General features: G+C 32.6%; 3 protein-coding genes across 3 annotated transcripts; all 3 read left to right on the top strand.

The window, feature by feature from the left end:
- Nucleotides 1–3,740: 3,740 nt before the first annotated feature.
- Nucleotides 3,741–6,388, top strand: LOC106776578 (aspartic proteinase CDR1-like). The gene is made up of 2 exons (XM_022775628.1): nucleotides 3,741–3,812; nucleotides 4,890–6,388. The coding sequence occupies exons 1-2, from the start codon at nucleotides 3,741–3,743 to the stop codon at nucleotides 6,213–6,215; spliced, it is 1,398 nt and encodes a 465-aa protein (XP_022631349.1). The 3' UTR covers nucleotides 6,216–6,388.
- A 3,020-nt stretch (nucleotides 6,389–9,408) lies between these two features.
- Nucleotides 9,409–10,692, top strand: LOC106776577 (aspartic proteinase CDR1-like). Its single transcript, XM_014664060.1, has one exon. The coding sequence runs from the start codon at nucleotides 9,409–9,411 to the stop codon at nucleotides 10,690–10,692; it is 1,284 nt and encodes a 427-aa protein (XP_014519546.1).
- A 3,639-nt stretch (nucleotides 10,693–14,331) lies between these two features.
- Nucleotides 14,332–19,571, top strand: LOC106776576. Its single transcript, XM_014664059.1, has 2 exons — nucleotides 14,332–18,897; nucleotides 19,032–19,571. The coding sequence occupies exons 1-2, from the start codon at nucleotides 14,332–14,334 to the stop codon at nucleotides 19,569–19,571; spliced, it is 5,106 nt and encodes a 1,701-aa protein (XP_014519545.1).
- The last annotated feature ends 288 nt before the right edge of the window (nucleotides 19,572–19,859 follow it).

Raw genomic sequence — 19,859 nt, 5'->3', positions numbered from 1 at the left:
TTATACACAAAATTAAATTAAATAATAATAATAAGGTAGACACACACAACACAAGAAAGATGGTGCCAATGCCGCTTCCCTTTTCGTACCTAACACGTACGCATAACGTAACAGTCTTCCTTAACCCCGTTCGTTTCCTCTCCTACGCCGTTACTATTTTAGATACCATTACACTAACCATTTTTAAAAACATTATCTTTGAATATATTATTATATGCTTTTCTCTCTTAAAATACCTTTCATTTTTCTTAGGTTATTTTTTGAAAAAATTATTATTTGAATTAAAAAATGTTCACACACGTCATAGCATACTTGTAATTATAATAATAATAATAATAGTACTTAACTCAACCACATCTTATTTTATTTCCTCTTCTGTACAACTACTAAGATGCAGAACTTTACCCGAATAATTTAATTGTAATGGCATCACTGATTTAATGACGAGATAAAATGAATTTATGATAAAATAGCTTTGTTTAATATTCACGAACAACCATAGTTTATATATTATTCGAAATTTGTTATGTAATAATCACACAAATTCACATAAATTAAAACAACAATCATTTAAGCATGTGATTAAAGCATTTCTACATATAACAAACATGCACATTTGTTGAAGTGACTTGTACCATACATTCTCCTAATTCAGATTCAACTCATTAACACTTAAATGTAATCACCATTTCAATATAACTCTTCGTTTCAAATATGGAAACGATCATGCCTAAACCTCGAATCGAAACAAATTGGTACATTAATTTAGGCAAAAAGACAAAAATGTTACACTTAACACTAACATGATTACAGAAAATATTTTATTTTTATTTTTTACTTTTTTTTATCTTGAATGTGAATAATAACAGATTAAAATGTTCTTTATGCATGATAAAATAACACTTCCAGCTGTTAAAAATAAAATAACGCTTCCAAAAAGCACGTGACTATTTCTTGAACTTTGAAAAATGACTAGTTATTACTACCGATATATATATATATATATATATATATATATATATATATATTTATGAAAAATAAAATGAAACAACTATAGTAAAGTGCGTCTTTGATTAAATTTAAATGGTTTTTAGCCAAATTAAGTCATTGTTTTTAAATTAAATAAATATAAATATGTTGTATTCCACCCTTCTTTTTCTATCTAAGTTACAAGTTTTAATTTCAAAATTAAAATACTTATAGATTGAATCAAACATTGTTTCATTAATTCATATATCGTAAGGTGTAACTTTATTTGGTCAACACTGTTAGTAATAATTTACACATCTGCACGTTATACTCGTGACATTTTTTTTATTTGCTGAGTGGTCCAAATGTTCTTACATTTATCATGTTCTATGAAAATATAATATTACTGGATCAATAAATTTACAACCATAAAATACCGATTTTGAAAAATAACTCCTTTATTGTGTAATTTCAATACGTACAAAGGTACATGTCTTTTAATGTTAATATTCAAAGCACCACACTCACCATAAATAAATAAATAAAAAAGTCAAATTATATCTATAATTACATAAGTAATATTCCTAACTCCAAGTAGAGAACAAATATGTTAAAATAATTAAGTGTTAAATAATGTTTTTAAGTCCCTTAAATTTAATAAAAACTTGAAATTAATTGATGTAAAAAATTTTAATATATTTTTTGTTTTTAAAATTTAAAGATAAATAAATGTAATTGTTTCTAATCCAAATACATTAATTTTTTTTATATATTTTGTTAATATTTAATGTGTTTACACTATTTCACATGTTTTTATTTTAATATTTGCTAAATTTTTTTAAAATTTAATAATTAAAATATATCAAAATTTAAGACAAATAAATTTTAATTTTATATAAACATTTAGAAACTAAAAACTTATTTAATTAAACAAAATTTTACATCTTTTAATAATTCAAGTTTTTAACAGTATATAAATTAAATTAAAAATAATAAACAAATAAAATGACTGGATTAAATAAATAAATATAAAATAAGACATAATATCGAACATATAATTTTAACTCAGCCTTTACTAAGCACGTGTATGCTATATTTATAATCACGTGTAATTCGGACACTTATGTAATTTTGTTATTAAGTTTATGTTTAAATATAAATAATGTGATATTTTTTATAAAATTAGTGTTAACATAATTAGGAAGAGATCAGGTGTTTAAACAATTTGAAAAAAAAAAAAATAAAACACGTGGTAAAATAATAAAATAGACGAGTTACGAAACTAAAGTTTAAAAGATAAACTTTCTAAAATATTTTATAAGTATTAATAAACAACATGAAAATGTGAATAAATATTGTAACAATAATCAAAGACAATATAGATACGTAATTTTCATTTTCATTTTTATATCCAATTATAAATATAAATATTATTAACATTCATACATGTAATACATGGATTTTTCGTTAAAATAGAATTTTTTTTTTTAATATATTTAGTATAAAGGTGTAATTCATTTTTATTGTGTTTTCCTTACCTTCAAAAATCATGTTTTCATGTCTCTCTTTAGTTTTGCGGTGAGTCTTACTTTCTCCTTTATTTTTTCTTTCCTATTCATAAATTGTCAATAAATTATTTATTTATTTTATCATGTAAGAGAAATCATGTATAAATTACTGGTATAGTATTATATTGATAGTATCATTTAAATGATTTTAATATTATTAAAAGTATAAATTAAAATTTTCACATCAAGTAAAATTAATAAAATTAAATAAATAGAAAGACAATTTATATATCTCAGAGTTGTGATGAATCTCTTCAGCATATATACTAATGAAAAATAACAAACACATGATATGCAAAATCTGATTTTAATTAAAACATGTTAGTGGTAAATTAACAAATTATAATTAAATTAGGAATTATCATGCAATTAATAACTACTCACTCTTATAATAAATACATTAAAAACTTATATTTAAGATGACTCCAATCTAATTAATTTTGTAAACTCAATATTTAAAATTAAAATCATAAAATGCGTAAATCATAGTTCAAGTGATATATCTTTTAATCAAAATCTATGAATGTTAAGTTTTTATTGATTATTGATGTTACATGTTTTATTTAAAGAATATAATTTGGCCAACTAAATTAATTAGATTTAACTATAATGTTAAGTGAATTACTTTTTACTATCATACGCAGTATTGTTAGAAAGGGATAACGCGTATCAGACACGGACCGTTGAAAGGAATAATGGAATATTCCTTCGAATTTCTTTCCTCAATAATATAATATTAGTATTATTTGTTTTAAACTTTTAAAAAAATTCTAATACAACCTTGTTATTAAAATTAAATTTACAAAGTTTTATAATGTAGATCTAACGTGTGTTTGATTCGTGTTTTCCTTGACACGTGTAAGGGTAAATGGTACGTGTGAGAGAGACAATGACCGTTGAACATTCATTCCCAAACGGAATCAAAGAAACAAAAGCACGTTTCGCGAATTTGTACTCCGTGAATTGGTTATGGGCTAACCAAACAAAGTGCATAAATGTCTGACGCTACCATCATTCAGAATTTATTGAATAATACTTATTAGAAAAATATATATAATTATCTCTTATAGAGTAATTAAAAAATATGTTTAATCAAATTGTAATACTTATTGAAGTATTAATTTCTGTCTTTTTTAATTAATTTGTTATTAAAATTTTAAGCAACGTTTTAGAAGAACAATAACGCCAGATTTAAAAAGCGCAATGAAAAGTGCGTTTACACCGAACAGACCATCAATTTTCACTTTCAGCGTTGAGGCTAAGCAAATTGAGGAAGTCCGTTTTGCATTAATATCTTTGAACAAATAAATGTAAAAAAAAAATAAAAAAATAAACATGTAAGTCCCTTCCCTTTCTTCATGACCCCATCTCCTTGCACATGTTGTGATTTGCGAGTTAAATGCAAAAAGATTATTAATTGATTCAAAATATTTGAAAGGAATTAATTATTAAGATTTGTTTATAACAGAAAGTGACACAAAATTCTTCTGTTTTTCCATTTTGTTCATTCAAATTATTTTTTGTAGGATAATGCCTTTTTATTACTATATTATTAATGAATATAGGAGAATGTGCTACCTCCATAACTTGACTTTCCAACTACCAACCACCAACCAAGGAGTTGGAGAAGCCATAAAACAAAAATAAAAACTTTGATATTTGTTTTTCCTACACATTAAAATACAAATTTTCTCATTTTAATTAAACATTTTAAAATGTATTTTTACATCCTTAAAATACTAATTAAACCCAAAAAAAAATGGCATAGACATTTAATTTTTCATATGAATACCTTAAAACCATAACAAAGCCAACGATATTTGAACATGGGCCTGAAGTGGAGAAAGAAAGTTTTTACTTTATGCACTCTTTCAAATTAAAAAAAAAATAATAATAATATTTTAACATACATAAGTTTTTTATATTTATTTGATGTTATTATTTTTATTTTGTATTTTCCACTTGAAAAAATATAAAAATTTATTCTCTCAATCATTTTATTCTTATATCAAATAAATGTAAGAAAACAAACTTTTTTAAACAAAAAAGTTACATAGTTAACAAATTAAAAACATATATATTTAATTTGATACATTTTACTTGGATAGACACCAATTTGATAGAATTTTTTTTAACCAGTGAGAGAGAAAAAGGGAAATACATTTGAACAATTACTAGTATTATTAATTATACATTTATAATTTTATTACATTAAATACTAATGCAATGGAATGAATAACATATGAACTAATAATCAACCTATCATAGCTTCTATTAGGTCATCAACACTAGCTAAGGCACAGATACACCTAACCAACAATAAACACAGACCAACTAACACTATAAATTAAGTACAAATCCTTCACAGAAATTCTTCATCAAAATCCTCTCTGGTTTATTAATTGTCTCATCGTACACATTCCAATGGCTTCTTTTCATTCATTCTTTGTGGTTATCATCATTTCCCATGTATTTATTCCTTTATATTTCTCACCCATCCACGGCAACACCGATGTGGGATTCAGCATTAACCTCATTCGAAAAACCTCTCCCCAAGCCTTCCCTGTAAGAGGTTTATCAGCCATGTCAGAAACTCCACAATCTCCAGTGGGTGCAAACCTTGGTCACTATCTCATGGAGCTCTCTATAGGAACTCCACCATTCAAAATCTATGGCATTGCAGACACGGGCAGTGATCTCATATGGACCCAATGTGTGCCATGCAACAACTGCTACAGCCAACTTAACCCCATGTTCGATCCTATAAAATCCTCCTCCTACAGCAACATATCATGCGACTCAAACTTGTGTCATCAACTCGACACAGGCGTGTGTTCTCCTCAGAAGCAATGCAACTACACCTACGCTTACGCATCTGCCTCCATAACACAAGGAGTTTTGGCACAGGAAACAGTCACACTCACCTCAACCACAGGGACAAGCGTTCTCCTTAAAGGTGTCGTGTTTGGTTGTGGACACGACAACAAAGGTGGTTTCAACGACCATGAGACGGGTATCATAGGCCTAGGAGGAGGGCCAGTGTCGTTCATTTCTCAAATGGGTGCTTCCTTTGGAGGCAAAAGGTTTTCACAGTGCTTGGTCCCTTTCCACACTGATGTGAATGTTTATAGCAGAATGAGTTTCGGCAAAGGGAGTGAGGTATCAGGAGAAGGAGTTGTTTCAACACCTTTGGTTGCAAAGGATGACAAAACACCTTATTTTGTGACCTTACTAGGTATCAGTGTGGGAGAAACGTATTTGCAGTATAATGGTTCTTCAGAAAATGTCGAAAAAGGTAACATGTTTCTTGATTCAGGAACACCTCCAACTATCTTACCAACACAGTTGTATGATCGAGTAGTGGCTGAAGTGAAGAACCAGGTTGCGATGGAACCTACCGTGGATGATCCTGATTTGGGTTCCCAACTTTGCTATCGAACAAAGAATAATCTTCGTGGTCCTATGCTAACTGTTCATTTTGAAGGTGCAAATGTAACATTGGAACCAATTCAAACCTTAATTTCACCAAAAGATGATGTTTTCTGCTTGGGGTTCACCAACACCAGTAGTGATGTGGGGATTTATGGTAACTTTGCTCAGTCAAATTACTTGATTGGGTTTGATCTAGAAGCACAAGTGGTCTCTTTCAAGCCAACAGATTGTACCAAAAACACTTAAATAATCAATATGTATGGATTTTACTTAAAGATAAGTTTTTCAAAAGTTTTAAGATATTTATTTGCTCTCCTATACCTAAACAAACAAATAGCAACTGAAAAAGGAAAAAAGAAAACGAAACCTGTCTTTGTTTCATCAGAAAGTAAGCATTTGTGAATGATTTCATTTGGAAATATTGTAAATGCAAATTTTATTTTTAATTGTTATTTCCTAGTCTATGTTGAGAAAATCTTACTACTCTTTAATCTACTGTGAATAATTTTTATTAAACATTGATAAATCGGATCTTAGACGAAGTACATATAATAAAAACTGATAATAAAATATCTACTTACTTACAAATAAAATCTGCTTATTCTATCATAAAATATTGTTATATCTAGATAAACAGAAAATCATAACTACTCATTCTTATCTTATCTCTCTCAGATCAAACCAAATAGTACTGTACCTCTCTAACCATGAAAATCATTATGAATTATTATTTATAATATTTCATATTTTCTTAATATAATTATACTCTATTTGAACCTTACTTTTTGAGGAATTCTTTTAATTATAACTAATGCAAGCACATGTGTGTATTCAATTTTTTAAATATAAAAAATTATCAATATTACTGAAGAAATAAACAGTTTTATAATTTTATTATAATTAAGTAGTTAATTAAAATTTAAAAAAACAGTTATAAAGTTTAAAGAATAAAATTATTTATATTTATAATGAAATATCTAATATATTTTATAAAGTCAAAATAAATATTTAATGAGTAAAATATAACTTAAAAGAAAAATATATTCAAAACATAATTTTCTTCATGTTTGAAGAGATGACTATCATCTATCTTCGTATTTCAGTCCTTTCCTGGTTTGATATGGATGGGGGACCATCAATACGTAAAATAATTATATATATATATATATATATATATATATATATATATATATATATATATATATATATATATATATATATATATATATATATATATATACACAAAAAATACAATTTATGAATAAGTTATATATGTTTATGTATTGTATTGTATTGTTTAGTTTTGAATGACTTCTATCATAATGATAATCTCATCCAATACGGAATGCATGATGTAGTACAACATTTATAGGAACTATTATGCTTATTACATTGAAATAATGGATTAAAATATACAAAATAACTTATATTTTTTATTATATTTGATCCTTGATTTTTGTTCTATAGTTTTTGTTTTGTTAAAATAATTTTAATTGTTTTTTAATAATTTGATGAGTTTGATATACGAAAGGTTTCTTTTAGATATTAAAAATATATTTTTTTTATCTTATTACACCTTTAATTGTATCTTTTCTTTCTTTCGTTTGATTTGGTTGAATGACTTATCAAATTGTTTATGAGATATAAATTTGACTATTTTTGTGTTTTTTTTAATATTTTTAATTTTTGTTTATTTATCATGTAAAATACCTTTTTAATTATTTTTTTATATTTTTTTAATTCATTATCATAAGTATAATCTTATCACTACAAAACGTATAAAGTCATTTTAGTTATTATAATATAATAATTTAATATTATCATGAATTTTATTATCATTGTATAGAATAAAATTCAAAAGATAAAATATTTATGTTAAATTTCAAATATTATTAGTTTAGTTTGTATAATGTGATTTTGTTCAAATAAAGTATCATAATTTTTATTAGCATATAAAAAAATATTTCATTAAAATTTTAAAAAAATAATTAATAATACATTTAAAATATTTTAAAACTTAAATACTTGTTTTTTTTTTATATTTTTTAAAAATATCTTTTTATTTCATTAACTTTATTTCATCAAAAAAATACTTTTTATTTTATATTCAGGATTGTGTAATTCGAAATTAATTTTTGGGTTAAATATGTTTTTAATCCCTTAACTTTCAGTGAAAATTTGAATTAGTCTCTCTTTAAAACTTTGGTCTAATTTAGTCCCCAAATATGAATTTAATCCTTTTAACCAAATTTTGTAACTTTATTTGATGTTTCAAACGCCTTTCTCAATTAATATTGAAGCAAAAATGTGTCGTGTAAACAACCCAAATGCTATCATAAAATGTGTTTGAAAGATCAAATAAATGTAACAAAATTTAGTTAAAAAGACTAAATTCATACATTTCTAAAATTGGAAGACTAAATTAGGTCAAAATTTTGAGGAGGAACTAAATCCAATTTTCACTAAAAGATAAGGGACCAAAAACATATTTAACCTTAATTTTTAATTTTTACATTTCAAATTGTTGATCCAAATATAAGATTTTTGTATTTCGAATTATATAACCTGAAAATAAAAAAGTACTCCAAATTATATATGTTTAATAAGAAAAGAAAATGAAAAGTGGATTAGGGAGTTGTGCTTGGATTGGGGAAGGGGGCTTTGCGAGGGAAGAGGATGCAGAGATTTGAGTTTTGAAGTTGTAATGTGTTTTCTCATTTTGAAAATCTGTAAAGACAAACTCAATTATAATATAGGGGTAAAATGATCTTTCAGGTTAGACGTATGAAGGTGCAGGAAGCATTATGGATGTACAATAAGAAATACCTCCAATAAAATTTTAGAAGCCCAATAAAATCACACTGGACTTTCTTTTGGGGTGTCATGAATTGAGATAAAATTATGGGTAACATTCAGCACCACATAGAATTGAGATAATCTCAATTTTTTTAAAATATAAAATTCTAATGAAATAAAAAAATAAACTTCTATCATCTATTTAGGATATATATTACGTAACAGTATAATATTCACATTAATAAGCAATTGATTTGAGTTATCTGAATTTTATCTTCTTAAAAATTAGTCCTTTTCGAAGTATTAAATGTAGAATTAAATTTTAATTTTGTTCATGTATTTATATTAATTAATGTTATTATTGTTTACATTCCATTTCATAAATTATTCAATAAATGTAAAATTTATTGAGTAAACCCAACCTCGAAAATTTTAAAGCTAATAAATATAAAAGTTAATGTCAAGGATGAAAAGAATAATTATTCTTTTAAAATGTTGTTTTATTTAACTTTTATTTTTCAAATTTTAATATCACATTAATTCGTTAATTTTCTAACCCATTACAACTTCTCTCGAGCTTCACCATCACAACCTATATAAATACAAAAGTTTATATATAACATGATCAATAATAACTCTAACAATGGCTTCTTATTATCTGAAATCATTTCAGCGATTCCCTGTAACCATAATCATTTCTGTGGTGTTTCTTCTTCCTTTAAATTTCTCAGCCATCCATGGCAGCACAGACGAAGGATTCAGCATTAAACTCATTCGAAGAACTTCTCCCAAAGCCTCATTCCGTCAACGGCTGAGAGGTTTCTCAGCCATGTCAACAACTCCACAAGCCCCAGTGAGTGCATACCTTGGTGAGCATCTAATGGAACTCTCCATTGGAACTCCACCGTTCAAAATCTACGGTATTGCAGACACGGGCAGCGATCTCATGTGGACACAATGCATCCCATGCAAGAGCTGCTACAAGCAACTTAACCCCATGTTTGATCCTATAAAATCATCCTCGTACAAAAACATATCATGCGACACAAACTTGTGTCATCTGGTCGACACGGGTGTCTGTTCTCCTGAGAAGCAATGCAGCTACACCTACGCCTACGGAGATGGTTCCATGACACAAGGAGTTTTGGCACAAGAAACAGTGACGTTCACTTCAACGACAGGAGCAAGCGTTCCTCTTAAAGGCATTGTGTTTGGTTGTGGACACAACGACTCAAAAGAAGGTTTCAACGACCATGAGATGGGTCTCATAGGCCTAGGAGGAGGCCCAGCGTCGTTGATTTCTCAAATGGGTTCATCCTTTGGAGCCAAAATGTTTTCACAGTGCTTGGTTCCTTTCCACACTGATGTGAGTGTTTCTAGCAGAATGAGTTTTGGCAGAGGGAGTAAGGTATCTGGGAGTGGTGTTGTTTCGACACCTTTGGTTACAAAGGAAGACAAAACACCTTATTTTGTGACCTTACTAGGTATCAGTGTCGGAAACAAGTATTTGCACTATGATGGTTCTTCAGAAAATGTTGAAAAAGGTAACATGTTTCTTGACTCAGGAACACCTCCGACTATCTTACCGACACAGTTTTACGATCGTGTGGCGGCTGAAGTGAAGAACCAGGTTGCCCTGAAACCTGTCGTGGATGATCCTGATTTGGGTACCCAACTTTGCTATCGAACAAAGAATAATCTTCCTGGTCCTACGCTAACTGCACATTTTGAAGGTGCAGATGTAAAACTGGAACCATTTCAAACCTTCGTTTCACCCAAAGATTCTGTTTTCTGCTTGGCGTTCACCAACACCAGTAGTAATGGGGGAATTTATGGTAACTTTGTTCAGTCAAATTATCTTATTGGGTTTGATCTAGAAGCAAAAGTTGTCTCTTTCAAGCCAACCGATTGTACCAAGAACTCGTAGAATCTTCAAATGATTTCAGTTTGCTTCTTGTATTTAAACAAATTACACTAAAGAAAAGAAACTTGTGCGAAATTATCGATCAAGAAGTTTTAGAAATAAAATTGGATTGTTATTTTTTCTGAAAAAAAAAAGTCTTTTTAACGACAATTTTTTTTTTACAAACAATTCATTTTAAATATTTTTTTAAAAATAAATTCAAATAAATTAATAAAATGATGATATTTTGTTGTCAAAAGAGTTATTAAAAAGAATTATAAAATTATCATGATCTTTTTCTATCTCAAAAAATAAACTCTTCTTGACGATAATCTTTAAGATTGAAACTTATTATTTATAATACTTATAATGTTTTTAATATTGATATATTTTATTTAACCGTTTGTTTCTTAAGAAGCTCTAGTTTTTTTTCTTTTTAAAGCTAAAAGTTTTACATGAAAATATTGTTTCTTCTACATAATTTGTTTTGATAGCTAAGCTGACTTAATTTTAAAACTGATTGAAATAATGAATATTTTAAAATCATAAAAATTAAATTAGTTTGAATGCGAGAGAGCACACCGTGTAATATAACAAAACAAATTAATATTTTTTTTTTTTACTTTAAGCAACATAAATATTTGTATTAAAACTTTTTTAGTGACCCTAATATCTAATTTTAGAAATCATTCCATAATGGGAGATAACAAGAAAAAAATAATAAAAGAAAGAAAAAGGGATAGAAAAAAAATGATTCTAGATGATATACGTAAGACTGAATTTGAAAAATCATTTGATAAGTCATAAATAAAAATAAAAAATATGAAAAGAAATATTATGACTTTCAAGAAAAGAAAATTGATTTTATTATCTATGAATAACATGTGGTTTACGTGCATGTAAAATATATAAAAAATGTTTTTCTTAATTCATGAAATATTGGTAATTTTCATATGTATATTTAAAGTTATTATTCAGTATCAGAGGAAATTCAATTATTAATTAAAGAATGATAGAAAAATGTATTAGAAAAATTTGTGAGATATGAATAAAAAAAATACGAGAAGAAAATTGCAAAGCTAGGAGGAGAAAAACTGTTTTATATGCTTCTTCATAATCTTAACTTTTTTTATTTTTTTATGGAATGTTATTTATTCCATAAATAGAAAATTGAATACACTTTATTATTGTTAACTAATTTGAGCAATTAATTTGAAATTAAATAAAAGGTTCAGAATAAGTTATCTCATCCTTACTCAAAAAGTAAATATAAAACAGAAAATACTCATTATAATTAATAAAAAGGTATAATTACTTTTTACAATAAGCGATAATTAATTATGACATTAAAGTTAATTAAAGACTGCAATAAATATTTTTCTTCCTAAAATTAAATACTACACTATATATATATATATATATATATATATATATATATATGAAGTTAAAATTCTTTTGACTCAATGAAATCAAAATTAAATGGTGCGTAACAATAAATTTGAATATTTTTTTCCATAAATGAATTAAAAATATATTTTTTCCAATGTATACATATAAATAATATGTTATACATATACTTATACATATTTTAACATAATTCATTAAAGGATGATATTTTGACAATATTTTTTGACAACAGGACGCATGTCATCATTTTATTGATCTATTTGAATTTACGTTTAAAAAAATATTTAAAACGGACCAATCACAATCTGTCACGTATGGATTCTCAAAAAATTATTAAAAAAGTGTTGTTAAAACCATTTATTCGTTCGTTAAAATCAATCCATTGAAATACGTACGCATGTGAAAAGTTTGTCGTCAAAAGTTATTGTAAATCCTACGTAAAGTTTGTCGTCAAAAGTTAACCCATAAGAAAAAGTCTCTTTAACAATTCTTTTTTGACAACTTTTTGACAACGCATACGTAACAGTCTATGATTAGTCCGTTTCAAATATTTTTTTAAAGATAAATTCAAACATACGGAATAAAATAATGACATGTGTTCTGTTGTCATAAAATTATTAAAAAAGAGTTATCAAAGTATCATTGTCCTAACCCATATTGTCTCGTGCATTTGGTACGCTGAACGTAACACTTTTCAAGAGTTTATATTTTTTTAACCCTTATAAACATAAAAAAAAAAAAAAAAACATATAGTTTCTCACTTTTTCTTTTCGATGACTATAGTTTGGGTTCCAAGTTCATCAAATAACATATATCAATTAACTTAAAATCTTACATTGGAAGTTATTGTACAATCTTTATATGAATTTGTTCATACTTCATTAATGTGGAATATTAATACTACAATTGTCACTGCTCTTAACTATTTTATTTTTTAAAAATGTCTTTTAAAAATGTCTTTTTAACCATTATTTTTCAATATTTATATAATAATTTAGTCTGTTTTAAATATATAAACTAATAAAATAATAACGAATAATTTATTTATTGTTAAAAAAAATTGTCTAACATATATAATTTTATATCATAACCGCTAAGAAGTCATTCGAAGTCATCGTGAATCCACAAAACTTACTCAGTAATATTTTTTTTACTTGCCAATTTTTATAATATTCAAACTAATTTTTCCGAACAATGAAAACGAATGAAAAGATCAAAAAGTTTAAAAAGAAAAAAGTTTGGTTCGATATATAAAATTAGTTAAGCATTTTATACCAACAAATATAAAATCAGATATAGAATCACAATGGATGGGTTTTCCAAATATGTCAAAAGAAAGCTAAGTCACTCACATGTGGCTACTGTCTATTTCTTGTGACTAATCCCTACCAACTTCCACACTCACATGAATGTTACCTTTTATATATATATATATATATATATATATATATATATATATGGGTTTGTTAACACGCGTATGCCTGTTTTTCAGTTGGTACGTGTGTATTAAGGAGATAGGGTACATTCGGAGGATCGGTCACACCGGTAGTGTGATCGGGTGTGTTGAAAGATGAANCAAATACCTTCATATATATTACATTATATAGACGATCGAGTGCACCGGCAATGCGATCGGGAAATCTGTTGATGGAGTTAAATGGGGCAAAGCACAAAAAGAGAATAACATTATGACGGAACATATCGGTTTGTTCGGGCGCACCGGTTGGGTGATCGGGAAGACCGAAGATCTGTTCGGGACATATAATGTTAAAGAGGCACAATGTTATGCTACAGAGCAAAGCGTGTAACGAAAGTCTCGGCGAGATATTAGGGCCTGTAGCTTGCAATTCCGCAGACGACTAGGAAGTTACCAACAGTTGTGTTGACTGCGAAGAGTAAGGGATCATGGCCCGAAATATAAGGGATCACGGCCCACCACGTATGGGCAGTTGCAGCCCATATCCAAAGACACACGTCTATAAATAGGAGGGAGAATGTCAGGTAAAGGGTTGGATTTTTGTTAAGTATTCACATTCGAGCTATTACTCTGCTAACTTGAGCGTCGGAGTGCTAACCTGCAGGTAGTAGCCGGTCGGTAAGAGAAACAAAGATCCTCATTCGTTACCAGATAGAGAGAGAGAGTACATTGCTGTCGTTTCCAGAAGGTCGTGACTTGGTCTCAGGCTTTCCATCCGAAACATTTTGGCGCCCACCGTGGGGCCCGAGTTCATCTTCATTGACCTATAAACGACCACAATGGCAGGAGAGGTGCCTTTGGAGATCTTACAGAACTTGCAACAGCAAATTCAGGAGATGAGGGCAGAAATCGCAACAATAAGGGCGGAACAAGCGAACCGAGTAGGAGGTCATTCCGACCGCTCTGTCAATGTAGAAACCTATCATTCGGACACTGGGGAACAACCTCTTACTCAAGGTGAGAGGCGACAGGAGCAACAAAATCCTGTGCGTGGAGAGGAAGTTGCAGGAGTCAATGGACGAGGTGGAGGCAGAGATAACGGAAGATCGGTAAGTAGAGTCGGGAGTAGAAACAGAGGACGAGGAAGAGGTCGGAGTAATGAGAGAGGTGATCCTCATCATCGAGATGAGAGGCAGAGAAACGAGGATCAAAATCCTCCATATGGTGATCAGGCGGAGGGGTTGCATCCTTTCACGCAAAGGGTAATGCAGGCAATCATACCAGAGAACAAAGTACTGCCCTCAATGGAGAAGTATGGAGGCTCCTCTGACCCTATTAAACATTTGCGATCTTTCGTAGATGCCATGGCAGTATATTCGTCCGATGAACTAGTATGGTGTAGAGTTTTTTCTCTTTCGCTAAAAGAGGAAGCATTGGATTGGTTCCATTCACTACAACCCGGAACCATCGACAACTTCGCCGAATTACGCCAGCTATTTACTCAACAGTACGCTGCGAGTAAGACGCCCGGAGTGACTTACACGGCCCTAGTAAGAATGAGGCAAGGACGAGACGAGTCCCTCAAAATATTTATGGATCGGTTCAACCGTACCGCTAGGCAAGTGCGGAATGCCGATCAACGACTGGTGGTGAGTGCTTTAACCACTGCATTGCAACCTGGTCCATTTTGTGACTATCTCCACGCCGAAGAACCTCAAAGCATGGACGAACTACAAAACAAATTGGCCAGTTTCATTCGCATAGAAGAAGGAAGAGCCCATCAACGTGGGAGAGAGGAGCGAGAGTCAATGCCCCGACCGGCCAAAATGACACCCGGACCACAGTCCGGTGGCAATAACAGGAGAGGAGGCTACAGAGGCAAAGAGCGTAACCAAGTACAACAGTATATTCACCATACCCCCTTGAATGCACCAAGGGCGAGAGTTTTGGAGGAGGCATTAAGGGCCGATCTACTAGCGGTGGTACAAATACCTACGCCTAGAGGAGCTGATGAAACCAAATATTGCCGATATCATCAAAATCGGGGCCGCACAACTGAAGATTGTCTTACTTTGAAAAATAAGTTGGAATCTTTAGTTCAGGCCGGACACCTTCAGAAGTTCGTCCATAGGGGAAGAGTGCCAACCAGATCCGATCGGCTCCCATCTCAATCAGAATCCCGAAAAAGGAGTCGCCCTAGAGCTGATCGAAGTAGAAGCAGAAGTGCGGACCGAACGATACGAGGAGTAATCAACACTATTTCTGGAGGGTTTGCAGGCGGTGGATCGACGTCAGCCGCCCGCAAGAGGCACTTAAGAAGCTTACACAGCTCCCACCGAACAGACACCCCAAAAAGATCCATGCCCACCATCACTTTTTCGGATGACGATTTTCACGCACCGGACTTGGAGCAAGATGACCCGATGGTGATAACAGCAATGATTGCCAGGTACAAAGTGAGTAAAGTCTTAATAGATCAAGGAAGTTCGGCCAACATATTATATTGGAAGACTTTCAAGCAAATAGATATATCGGAGGATGCGATCTTGCCTTTCAATGAACAGATAGTAGGATTCGCAGGAGAGAGAGTAGATACAAAGGGATATGTTGATTTGAGAACCAGTTTGGGAGCCGACAGGGAGGCTAAGGAAATGAAGGTTCGGTTCCTGCTAGTAGAAGCCGACACGTCATATAACGTTTTACTGGGAAGACCGTGCTTAAACATGTTTGGGGCTATCGTCTCGACCCCACACTTAGCTTTAAAATATCCCATCGATGACAGAAAGGTTGCCACCGTTCGGGCCGACCAGAAAATGGCTCGTGAATGCTACACTGCAGGTTTGAAGGTCAAGCCCAGAGGTACTACTTTCTCAGGCCACCGATCAGAAGTCGCTATGATGGAATTAGACCCTCGAACACAATTTGACGATCGGGTGGAACCCCTAGGGGATACACGTCCTATTGTTATTGGGCAGCAGGAGGATCAATGTACTACCATAGGGCGCAATCTTACTACCGATCAAGCAACCTTAATAGAAGAACTGTTGCTGAAAAAAAAAGATTTGTTTGCATGGCAAGCAGCTGATATGCCAGGTATTCATCCTGACATCATATCCCATAAACTGTCACTGTTCAAGGATGCCCGACCAGTTGCCCAGAGAAAGCGGAGGTTAGGCAACGAGAAAAGAAGAGCGGTAGAGGAAGAAGTAACAAAATTATTGGAAGCCGGGTTTATACGAGAAGTGAAGTATACTACATGGTTGTCAAATGTGGTGATGGTCAAGAAGCCGAACGGCAAGTGGAGAATGTGCACGGATTTTACAGACCTTAATAAGGCATGCCCGAAGGACACGTATCCCCTTCCAAGCATCGATGGCTTAGTAGATGGAGTTTCCGGATACGAAATCTTAAGTTTTTTAGATGCATATTCGGGATATAATCAAATCTCCATGTATCAACCCGATCGGGAAAAAACGGCCTTCATAACGGAACGCTCCAATTATTATTATGAGGTAATGCCGTTCGGGCTAAAAAATGCAGGAGCAACATATCAACGACTCATGGATAAGGTCTTTCAACATCAAATAGGAAGGTGTATGGAAGTGTACGTAGATGATATGGTAGTGAGAAGCCGATCGGTGGAAGACCACTTGCGGGATTTGGCCGAAGTTCTGGATCAAGTGCGGAAGTTCGGAATGAGATTAAATCCTCTCAAGTGCACGTTCGGAGTGTCTGCAGGAAAATTCTTAGGTTTCATGCTTACTTCCCGAGGCATTGAAGCCAACCCGGATAAATGCCGCGCTATTTTGGAAATGAGGAGTCCGAGTAGTTTGAAGGAGGTACAACGGTTGGTCGGGAGACTTACGTCGTTATCCCGATTCATACCCAAATTAGCTGAGCGAATTCAGCCGATTCTAAAGCTGCTGAAGAAACAAAAAGAGGTAGATTGGAGCGATCGGTGTGAAGCGGCATTTGACGAAGTCAAGCGAATTCTCTCTAACCCTCCGGTTATGAGACGCCCGGACTATGGCTGTGATTTGCATCTATTCTTGGCGGTCGGTGAAGAAGCGGTCAGCGCCGCATTAGTGCAGGAAATTCCTGAGTTTCGACCAGTGTATTTCATCAGTCGGGTATTGAAGGAACCTGAAACCAGGTATCAACAACTGGAAAAAATAGTCCTAGCACTTGTGATCGCCACCCGAAGACTCCGTCCCTACTTGCAAGGAAACCAGGTAATTGTCCGAACAGATTACCCTATTTCGAAAATTTTGCGAAAACCCGACTTAGCAGGTAGGATGATTGGCTGGTCCATCGAACTTTCTGAGTTCGGTCTGAGGTACGAACCACGAGGATCAGTCAAGGGCCAGCACCTTGCTGATTTCGTGGCCGAGCTCCCAAGGAGATCGGTCCATTGCCACTCATGGACATTATATGTAGATGGATCGTCCGGCCTTAAAGGAGGTGGAGCGGGCGTGGTCTTAGAAGGACCGAACGGAATAGTTGTTGAACAGGCCTTGATCTTTCGGTTTAAAACCAGCAATAACCAAGCTGAGTATGAGGCCTTAATAGCCGGCCTTGAGCTAGCACACGACTTAGGAGTTAAAGAGCTTTGTTGTAAGACGGATTCACAGCTGGTAGCGGGTCACATGAACGACACCTTCCAAATTAAGGATGATCAACTTCTCAAATATTCCCACAGAGTTAAGCAACTGTTCGCACACTTTGACAGCATCGAAGTCAATCACATTCCCAGAAGCGACAATCAAAGAGCTGATCGGTTATCAAAATTATCCACTGGTAAAGAGAAGGGCCATCTATCNTCCTTGGTCCGGCAGATAATTTTCAAGCCTGCAGTTGAATGTTTACAAATCTATTCCGTTGCCGAACGAGACGATTGGAGAAGAGAAATTGTAAAGCTAATTCAGCAACAAGAGGCAGGAGTAACTCTCCGAACGGAAGAAGCGAAGCAGGTTGCCAGATACGTCATGGTCGGTGAAGAACTATACCGAAGAGGGTATGTCACCCCAATGTTGAAGTGCATATCTAAAGATGAGTCCGAATACGTGATGCAAGAACTACATGAAGGAATTTATGGGAGGCACGGCGGTGGCCGTTCGTTAAGGGCCCGAGCGTTACGGGCAGGATTTTACTGGCCAACAATGGAGAAGGATTGCCAAACCTTTGTTGTCAAGTGTTTGGCTTGCCAGAAACATGGGAATATAATACACACACCAGCAGCGGTACTTTCAGCCATAGTATCTCCATGGCCCTTTGCTCAATGGGGAATGGACATAGTAGGTCCATTTCCAACCGGTCGGTCTCAGTTCAAGTTTCTCTTGGTTGCAATTGACTATTTTACCAAATGGGTGGAGGCTGAGCCACTAGCTAAAATATCAGCTTCCCAGGTACAAAAGTTTGTATGGAGACTAATCTGCCGATTCGGGCTACCTAAGTATATCATCACCGACAATGGTCGGCAATTCATTGACAAAAAGCTCGTAGCATTTTATAAGGAGTTGGGAATCACACCCTTGACTAGTTGGGAATCATCATTCAAGAGTTGAAGAAAAAGTTAGGCGAGGCCAAAGGAGCATGGGCGGACGAGTTGCAACAGGTATTGTGGGGATACCGATGCTCTCCACATAGTGCCACAGGGGAGTCACCCTTTAACCTCACGTACGGGTCTGATGCAATGCTGCCAGTAGAGGTCGGGGAGACTACGCTACGGCGAGATATTAACAATATGAGTGAGAACGAAGAGCATCTTAGAAGCAATTTAGATATTCTTCCCGAACGGCGTGATATGGCAGNCGTTCACTTGGAAGCCCATAAAAGGCTTGTTGCTCGACGCTATAATACCAAAGTCAAACCAAGACAATTCGTAGAAGGAGATCTAGTGTGGAGACGAACGGGTGAAGCGAGGAAAAATCCAACACATGGAAAATTATCGGCTAACTGGGAAGGACCGTTCAGGGTGAAAGAGAATCTGAACAATGGTGCATACCGCTTGGAGTACTTGAATGGAAAACCTATTCCCAACACCTGGAACATTTCTCATTTAAAGTTCTATTTTAGTTAATTATGTATCTTTCCAGTTTATAACGACTTTGAATAAATGCAATTTTGCCAATTATGTCAAATCATTTTTATCACAAGTAGTTATACTCAGTGTTTGGAAATCAGAAAATTGATTTCCGATCGGGTGGTACGCAAGGGTGATCGGTTTGAAGTTAGAAAATTAATTTCAAAGTTTGGAAATCAGAAAATTGATTTCCGATCGGGTGATACGCAAGGGTGATTGGTTTGAAGTTAGAAAATTAACTTCAGTGTTTGGAAATCAGAAAATTGATTTCCGATCGGGTGATAC

The sequence above is a fragment of the Vigna radiata genome, chromosome 11 (assembly GCF_000741045.1).
Source record: "Vigna radiata var. radiata cultivar VC1973A chromosome 11, Vradiata_ver6, whole genome shotgun sequence".
NCBI classification, from domain to species: Eukaryota; Viridiplantae; Streptophyta; class Magnoliopsida; order Fabales; family Fabaceae; genus Vigna; species Vigna radiata.
The sequence above is the reverse complement of the archived record's forward strand: the minus strand, read 5'-3'. Positions and strand labels throughout refer to the sequence as shown.